Consider the following 9,771-nt stretch of genomic DNA (forward strand, 5'->3'; position numbering starts at 1 on the left):
AACGAAACGGTCTGAAATGGAATCTCACTATTTTTAGCGGTCAAATAGAAGAGTTTGGTCATGAAATTTTATGTGCCAAGGTTTTTCAGGTTTCCAAATATAGTGGTGAGGTTTGATTGGCCAAATGAAGTTAGGGCGATAGATGATAAGCTTTAATCAATGAGATTTGCTGAAATAGGATTTAGGCTTGATGGTGGGTCAAACGGGAGAATTTTGAGCTGAAATTTAGTGGATAGGCACGGATTAAGGGGAGGAGTCAAGTGGATGGTTTTGATTTAAAAAAGAAAAGGTTAATCTAGGTTTTCTAATTCTAGCTGTGCAAGGTCGTCAAAATGGAATCTTAGCACTTTTGGGGTTAATCATTCTAAACTTACAATGGGATTCGCTAGTTGATTGTATCCTCGTGATCTTGAGGCGATGGATGCATTGGATCATGAATATTAAAAAGAAAGTTGGCGTGATGAACGGTGAATGTGTGACTAATTTTTAGTTTCCTAAATTTGAGGGTTACATTTGATTAGACGTTAATGTTGATATTAATGTTTTCATTTGTTTGCGGATTGTGTCAAAAGAGGGAATTTTGGCTTTGTAAAGTCTTAATTTGATCTGATTGTTTTTCCAAGCTTTGAGTATAAAAGTAGGGTGCAAAGAGATAGGGTGAATGGACCGAGCAAGAATTGAGTGCTGGAAGCAACCAAAGACGATGCCTTAAGTTTGGGGGTTCAATAACTTGAATTGAATTAGGGTTGAAACCCCACCTAACCCGACCCGATTTGTACACCTAACCATAAGTAATAACTAATAAGTGCAAGTATTTGATGAGGATACTAGTGATGGAAAGGAATTATATATGGGAAGCTTGACTCATGAATAATCAACGGAGCCTACGTTACTATTTTGTACAACTCTTCATCCTAAATGTTGCAACCTAAGAGTGTCAATGGACCAGTTTTGGTTGAACCCTATCCAAATCAAAATCATATGGACGGATTGGATGGACCAATAAAATATATTGAATTGGACCAATTGAGACTTAATGGCCCAAAGTATTTATTGGATAGGATTGGACCTGATCCATTTATAATGGGTTTATATTGCATTGAGTTAGATCAAACCAATGTCCAAAAGATAAGAATACATGTTTCAATAGACCAGGTTTGGATTAGAACAAATCTATATCAAAACCAATTCGAATAGATTGGATGGTCTGAACATTGAATTAGACCGGTCCTAAATGGTCCAAACTCCAAAGTATTCATTGGATTGGATTGGACTTGGTTCAATTGTAATAAACTCATATTGGACCAGATCAAATTAGACCAAATCCGGTCCAATTGATACCCTATTACTAGGGGTGCTAGCTGGGTGGATTGGGCTGGCTTTATGGTCAACCCAGGCCTGATCTTAAAATTTGGTTTTAAGGGTCGAGCTCGGATTCATCAGTGAACCTGTTCTAAAATTATACATAAATTTATGCAGCATCAGCTATTCAACCCGAGGAATGAAAATTTAAGCCCAGCCCGAGTTGCACCGCTACCTATTGAAGCTGTATAATGCAGTATTTAGAAGAAAAAAAAAAAAAAAACCAAGAAACACGGCAAATATGCGTCAACTATTCAATGTGAGTGGATATTCTTTCTGTTGGCCCTAGTTGGAATTATTTTTAAACTTGTAGCAAAAATGGGCTCGATTACATGGTAAAGCCACCCATAGAACCTGGATCCTTTACTTGAGTAATTAAGCAGAAATTCTAGTCTAGCCCAGAGAACCATTGAAATACAAAATGAACGAGCTACAAATAATATTCACTCCTCCCCAAATTTCATGCCCTCGGCAACTTTCTTGAACGCTGGCCTTGAGGATATGTCTTCCCACCATGCCTTGACATGGGGACGAGACTCGATGAGTGAAGCCCAGGGAGTCTTCATTAGATAGAAGGTGTAGGGCAGGTGATGCAGGTCGGCCAGAGTGTAGGAATCTCCGGCCAGGTATTTGGTGCTGCTCAGCCTGGCCTCGTATATGTCCAGCACTTTCCCAAGCTTCTCCGCACTGGCATCGATGATGGCCTGATCAGGAGTCTTGCCGCTGATCGGAGCTACAAAGAACTCGTAAATGATGGGGGTGATTGCTGGGTTGAATTGCTGGGATTCCACTTCCATCCACACTCCAACAGCAGCTGCCTCCTTGATATCGCTGAGCCTCAGGAGATCAGTGCCGCTATCCTTGTACTTGTGGGCCACATATGAGTTTATTGCCCGAGATTCTGCCCATTTCATTAACAAATTAAAAAAACCCATTAGGAGAGTTTCAAATCTAGCGCTGCAATTTGAACTGGATCATGGTCGGTGGTTCTTGAATTTTTAATGGATTGTCCTAGTTGAAACTCTTCAGATCGAGTAACCCGACTTGCACCTAAAATTTGTAATTTCTTATGATACCGAAATAGTTGTTATTCATATTCAACATCGGGTAGCAATTATTCGGTACCATAACTCCAAAAGGCACAATATATGCGTTCAACCCAACAGTATGACATACCTTACATATTGTTTTAACTTTATTTTTACATCTTTATTAATTCTATAAAAAATAGTTTCTTAGAATAACCTACCAATATAAATATGGCCATACCATAATGAAAATTATTATCACTACAACTATTATTATAACCAAAATGAAAATTTCATCAATTCACCAAAATATAAAACCATAACTTAATGTATGTAGATTTATTACATGATTTTTATTTTTTTCTCTTACATATATAGTTGACTCCTACCCACAAACTGTTTTCACATCCACACTATAGCTGTGTTTCATTTGAAGAAAAAAGTAGGGATATTTCTTCACCTTTTCCTATATTTTCCTATGACGGTATATTAGGAACATTTTCCCATAAATGACAAATGACAAAAAGGATATTTCCAATTCATGCCTGCAGTATTTCGTGGCTAGAGATGTGAAAAGAGTTAGTGGGCAGGATATCTGAGCTTCTTCCCAGCCACACCACCCAAAGTAGGTAAAGGAAACCCTAATTCATGAGTTCATGACCTTAATGGGAGTATGCGACAGAATATTAATGAACCAAGTTTGGGCCGACGAGTCCAGGGTCAATTGACATTCCACAACACCCACCGGAGGACTATAACCACATGAGAAGAAAACTTACCAAACAGTGTGAGATCGCCGTCTTCTAGCACCGGAATCAGACCAAATGGCTTCATAAACCAAGACAAAAGAAGAACAACAGAAATTGAAGTATTCAATCAGTACGAGAGATAAAGCAAACAAACAGTTCATTTGTGTGTGTTTGAGAGAGAGAGAGAGAGAACTTACGTTCTTGGCGAGGAAAGGAGGCTCTTTGTGTTCGCAGGTGAAGAGATTTACAGGGACGAACTCGAAGTCGACAGCTTTCTCATGAAGGCACGTCATTACACGGGTGGTGTAGCTGGACATGGGAAGTCCATATAACTTGAGCGCCATTGATACTCTTTGATATTTCAGCAAACAGATAGAATACAAGAGGCTCGGCGAAATGCACTCTCACAGTCTCACTTACTACTGGCAACCTATTCTGACGATGGCTAGCTCTTGATCTTTCTGTAATTAAGCTGCTCTACAGTTCTCTGTCTTTAACTTCCTATATATAGAGAGAGAAACAAGTAATTAACCGAGTTTTTCTTCTCCCCCAGATTTACCAACTCCTCCTCCACAACTTCATCTTCCTCTTCAAATGGAGTAATATCACGTGGTTGCTACAGACCTTCACACTCTATCCATGTATCGCTTTCAACGTTTTCAGGGTTGAAATGACATTTCTTTATCAAAATTCCTCGGACCGTACCTTTCTACACAGAACCCGATCGTCTCTCTCTCTCGGGGTTACCAAAGAAACAGAATCTTCCATTGATGAAAGATGGGAGGCTTGGATATTCCGCGAACTTGCTTATTAAATTGCCATCTGGGTCAATGCCAACGTGAGCATACACGTTGCAGTGGAACGATGATCGATGAGTCCATGACATTTGACACCTGGCAATCACAATATAATATCGTATCTCTCCTCTCGAACCCATCAACAATATGCTGTAACGGATGATAAGGAGACTGGATTATTATCGACAGTTGTGAAGGTCCCCCACATGAAAGAGGCAAAAGAAGAAAAAAAAATTGCGGTCAAATTATGCTGCCAGTCTGCAGAGGAACCAGAAATGTAATTTTGTTTATTTTAGCGAGAGAGTGAGAGCCATTTCGAGATTGGGATCGATTTTTGTTTTCTTCATGTTAGTTACTGTAACTACCTGATTAGGGTTTTTTTTTTTTTTCTTTTCTAATAACTTCTGGCTTCAGAGGCGTTAAAAATTAGAAAAGAAAAAAAAATAGTAAGATAGCATTCAATCTTACGATAAAAGATTACTTGGAGAGTGTGTTATTTACAATTTAATATCAGTGACTTGAAAGCAATTGGGTCAACAAGATTCTGAAGAAAATCATCAAATTCAAATCAAATAACGACGTTTGATCTGAGCACATTTATTTACATTTGAAAAACTTCCATCCATGTTCAATTTGAATTTCTCTGTGTGGTCCTGCGGATTAGAAATTACAGCTCTTATTTGATTATTTCACCATTTTCTAAGGTCCTAATTTAAGACTATTGTTGTTCCAGAGAAGTCTGGAATGATGAGTTAAAATTTATGGTAAAATATAAAAACCCCCCATGGAGTTTCTTACAATCATAATAATCTCCCTAAAAGTTTTACTTTAATAAAAACTTCCCCTTTAGTTAAAAAAATCTGCAGTTACCTCATTTCCTTTCCATCTTGGTTACAGTAATGAAAGCTTCAAAGTTGTAAAATTGCATAGTTTTCAAACTGTTGTTGATCCGGACGGCCAGACCATTCAGCCTGGGAATCATTTAAGCCATGGTTTAAAACACGACCCGGAAACGAAACCATTCTGACCACCGGTTTTGAGGTTGGTGATTCGATCGTTCGATTTGAACAGACAACTCATTCTAACAAAAATTAAAAATAAAAAAAGGCCAAAACCGTTGAACGGGTCGATGGTTCGACCACTCGGGTCAATGGATCATTGACTGATTCAATGGTTTTTGGCCAGGGACTAGGTTTGGGGTAAAACGGAACCAGTTGCTTGAATGGTTCTCAGGCTGAATGGTCCAACCGTCCGGATCAACAGCGGTTCGAAAACCATAGTTCAGCCAACTAGTTCCGATTTACCCCAAATCCAGTCCCTGGCCAAAAACTGTTGAATCGGTGAACGATGCGTTGACCTGGCTGATTGAACCATTGAACCATTTGACCCGTTCAATAGTTTTGGCCGTTTCTTATTTTAATTTTATAAACTTTTTATTAAAACAGATTGCCTATTTGGACCAAACAGTCAAACCATCAATTTAAAAAGCGGTGGCTAAAACGGTTCCAATTCCAAGTCATTTTTTAAAACATTGTAAAATATCCCTTAAAACTAATAAGGGCATCTTTCAATACAATTCAAAATTCCAGATTTTCCCTTCTAAACCCCACTAGACCTATTGCTATTTTAGAGTAAATTACTTTTACTACTCTTTTCAATCTGATTTAGGTAAATTTTTAATTAAAAGTTAAATTTTTTTAAGAGTATTTTAATAAATTTCCTTCTTAATTGATAGATATAAGTGTAAAATAAATCATTTTGAAAAACTAATTCATTCTGTCAAAATTAATTCATTAAGCCAACGTTTACTGTATAGGACAAATGGATAAAAGGAGGTAACTGCATGTTTTTCCAAGACTAGAAAATGTGTGAAAGTGAAATATCAAGGGAAGTTTTTATGATTGTCAGAAATCTCCGGGTAAGTTTCTATAGTTTGCCTTAAAATTTATGATTTTATGCATAAATAGGGATTGGACCAGAATAAGTAGGGGCTCGAAATCCAAGGCCTAGAAGCTTGACTTGACTCCACAGGCTGCAGGCCAATGGGTGGGCCCATATTGCTTAATAATTGGGCTTGGTCTTCAGAGCATCCGAGACACGTAAATTTTGTCATCACCAATAAGTTGGAGTCATATATGGTCGGTTATATAAAGTCATGCATTGGGGGCCCATTTGTTTGGTTTTAATCGGTGAGCCCACATGATGCGGTAGACGTAGATCCACACTCTGACACACACAGAACTCAGTGTTCAACGGAACTGTAGCAAATCCCATTTGACCAAAACCCATATGGCTCCACTCCACATGAAGAGTTCCATCCGTTGATGTATCCCTTTGCAAGTTGCACGCTGTTTCTGTTCAGAAAAGTCGAGTTACCTGCTGCATTTTTTTTCCATTAACAGCGTGACAGATGTCCCATTACACGTGTATAAAAAATGTATACACAAAAGACTACATTTGACACCTGCCAAATATGGAATGTGGAATAATCAGGGTCCATGGTGGAATCTCATTATAAAATGGGCATCGATGCCGTTTTTTTAAAGAACAACAAGTAGGTATACGTCAGAGAAAGCGGTGTTTCAAACAATACCTCCTCGTTTGATATCATTTTTTTTAAAAAATTGTAATATACCACGTTTTTGAAATTGGGAAAGTGTGGTCTAAATCCACACTAAATTCAATGTTTTTTTAGAAAATGGCATATTACTGCTAGGGGTGCAATGATGTGGCATTAATGTTGTATCATGACGCTGGATAATATTAGGGCTGTTCATAAGAAGACCCAATCCAACCAACCGACCAACCCGGACCAACCCAACTCGAATCGGCCGGATTTTCTTTAGCACCGGTCGATTTCGGGTTATAAAAAATCATAAATCGATGATTCGGTTTGGTTTCGATTTTCATATGTAAAAACCGAAACCGACCCGAACTGAACCAACTTAGTAGTTAGTTCCTAATTAGTAGTTACAACCTACTTAGTTCCTACTTAACTAAGTTGTCTCTATCCTAATTACAACCTAACTTTAGGTTGTACAGCAATTAAGTCACCACTAAGTAGAGCCAAAACCGATCCAAACCGATCCAAACCGATTCAAACCGATCATGTCGGTTTTGCTTAAAATATGGTCGGTTTCGATTTCAATTTCAGGTAACCCGACCAGGTCGGGTCGGTTGGAAAAACATCAGTAAACCGATTCAGCCCGACCTGTAAACAGCCCTAGATAATATAGATCAATGTTGAAAACATTACTACCAATAATAATATCACACAAAACTAGTGTTATTTTATAAAAAAAAATGTCTATGTAACAACACCAATTCTAAACAAAAAATTTATAACTTTCCATACCCAACACTGATTTTATAAGAAAACAATGCAACATTCCCAACACCAATGCCAAACACCTACTGAAATTATTTACAGGGGGCACACATTGGATAAACTTCATGAAACAGTAACAGTGAGAAGGCATGATTCTATATATAAACTAACATGTCACATGAGAGGAAAGAGCCAGAGACAGGAGGAATCCGGATTTCCTGCATTTGGTTTGGTGTGTGTTGGGGTGCACTTTCAATTAAATTGAATCAATCACACGCGGGAGGAAAGAGCCGTAAACAGTCCAAATCCAGATTTCCTGCATTCGGTTTGGTGTGTATTGGGGTGCACTTTCAATTAGATTGAATCATAACATAATTCGATGACACTTTGGCTCACATGAGCATAGAAACTATGTGGTTATAATTTCATATTTCATTTTTAAATATAAAGGAAAAAGTGAAAAAAAAAATGAAATTTTACTGCCCAATTCGTAACCATAAGTGATCTTTCTGCTCAACTCGCTGCAAAAATACCTTTTTCACGTTGCAAATAACTGAGAAGAAGAAGAAGAAATAGTGCTCAAATTAAACAGTTTCTTGCAAATAGCTTCCGCCCTTTGACTGAAGTTTGAAGAAGAAAGAGAGGCTTGCAATCGCTTGTTAATGGCATTCAAAGAAGAAGAAGAAGAAACAGTGAGAAATAAAACGAATTTTTTGCAAATAGCTTTTCTGACAGACACACACTCAATCACTTAGTAGGACGGGATAGCACTTACCTGAATTCAAACATAAGGCTCAATCCGGAAGGAGTACAAATATAAATATGCACAATGCAAAACCTTGCATTTTGTAATTTTTTGTTGTACATATTTGTATTTGCACTCTTTCCAAACTTAGCCTAAGTGTTAATTACAAGGAATGATGTGGCCACCTCCCTTAATTTAAATCTATCTATCTTATGTTGCACGATTTGGTAGTTCTCTGTTGGAGGATAACTCAGATGCCAGGCTGGTAAGGTCGCTTGGTCGAGCTGCAAGGAAATAATACCAGAGTACCCTGGGTTGCTATACCCGGGGTGGGTATTTTGGTACTTAGGTCAGTGATGAGTATTTGGGTGCTTAGAAAGCAAGAATGCAAGAGAGCTATGACTGTTAAATCGCACGTACCTTCTAGGGTGCAAATGGATCGGATCATGACTCGTTCCAATCCTATTTGGTTGAATTCGGATCATCCCTATTCAAATCTTCGGATTGGATCCTATGATCCGATAAGAAATAGGATCGGATTCAGATCACCCCACTTCCTGATCCGAGAAGATCCGATTCGATGTGTTATATATTTAAAAATATAAATAAATAAATATATATATAATACATATATGTTATTTATTTATTTATAAATATATTATTTATATTCTATTTTTATAAATTTGTTATATTATTTAATTTTTTTTTATAAAAAACCTGTATATATGATGAAAATAATTAAAAACTACTTGTATTTTTTGTTTTTTCGTTATTTAAATTGGTATATTTTATTTTTCTTTTAATAATTTATTAAATTTTATAGCAAACAAGTTGGATCAAATCAGATCCGAAGATCCGATAGGATTCGAATTCAGATAGAGTCCTATCAGACCCGATCAGACCTTCAGATCGAATCCAACATGAACAATGTCGGAATACCCTTATTTGAATATAATCCGGTCCATTTGCATCCCTAGTACCTTCTTTGATTAATGGGATGCCTTTATATAGGCACAGTTTACCGTGGGCTTCACATTGCTTGTCCGAGATTTCCAAGGGGACATGGCTTACCAACCCGCCTCACTCAGAGGCAGTTTTCTCTCAGAGACGGCTTCCGCGTAAAGCGATATATCTTATCCAATTGCCTCCGAAGCGAGCAAGGCGGGAGTCAGCTCCGTCGATGAGGTGACATGATCTCGAAGGATTTGGAGACAATAGCCCACTCATGATGGGTGTCGGCCACCAAGTCCTGTAGGTTGCCAACTGCGCTTCAGCCAGGTCAACGGAGATAGATCGCCCCTCACGCAGAGGTCCCTAGCTCGATCCTGCAATGGCCAACCTGGTCCTAGGCTAACTTGATCTTGTGATGGCCAACCTGGACCTAAGATGGCCGACTTCGACCTATGATAGCCGACCTGGTCCTAGGCCAACCTAATCCTGTGATGGCCAACCTGGTCCTGTGATGGCCAACCTGGTCCTACGATTACCGGCCTAGTCCTAGGCCGACTTGATCTTGTGATGGCCAACCAGGTCCTACAATAGCCAACCTAGTCCTAGGCCGACCTGATCCTATGATGGTCAACCTGGTCCTGTGATGGCCGACCTGGTCCTAGGTCGAGGTGCTTGTAGACCGGCCTTGCCTAGGTGGTGCTGAGATATTTAGATCATGCGAGGTGTACTTGACACGTACCCGAGGTTGACTCCATTTTGGCAAAGGCAATGTTGTTGTCTATGTGTCACAGAGGTGTTAAGAAACGGTTTA

At 38.6% G+C, this 9,771-nt stretch overlaps 1 protein-coding gene across 1 annotated transcript; it reads right to left on the reverse strand.

Annotated features, from left to right (window-relative positions):
* Nucleotides 1-1,604: 1,604 nt before the first annotated feature.
* LOC104606114 (glutathione S-transferase F13-like) lies at nt 1,605-3,775 on the reverse strand. The gene is made up of 3 exons (XM_010271168.3): nt 3,337-3,775; nt 3,170-3,218; nt 1,605-2,263 (listed from the first exon to the last, which is right to left on the reverse strand). Exons 1-3 carry the CDS (start codon nt 3,481-3,483, stop codon nt 1,806-1,808), a joined length of 654 nt encoding a protein of 217 aa, XP_010269470.1. The 5' UTR covers nt 3,484-3,775; the 3' UTR covers nt 1,605-1,805.
* Between the last annotated feature and the right edge of the window lie 5,996 nt (nt 3,776-9,771).

The sequence above is a fragment of the Nelumbo nucifera genome, chromosome 4 (genome assembly GCF_055504915.1).
Source record: "Nelumbo nucifera cultivar China Antique chromosome 4, China Antique-T2T, whole genome shotgun sequence".
In the NCBI taxonomy this organism is placed as follows: Eukaryota; Viridiplantae; Streptophyta; class Magnoliopsida; order Proteales; family Nelumbonaceae; genus Nelumbo; species Nelumbo nucifera.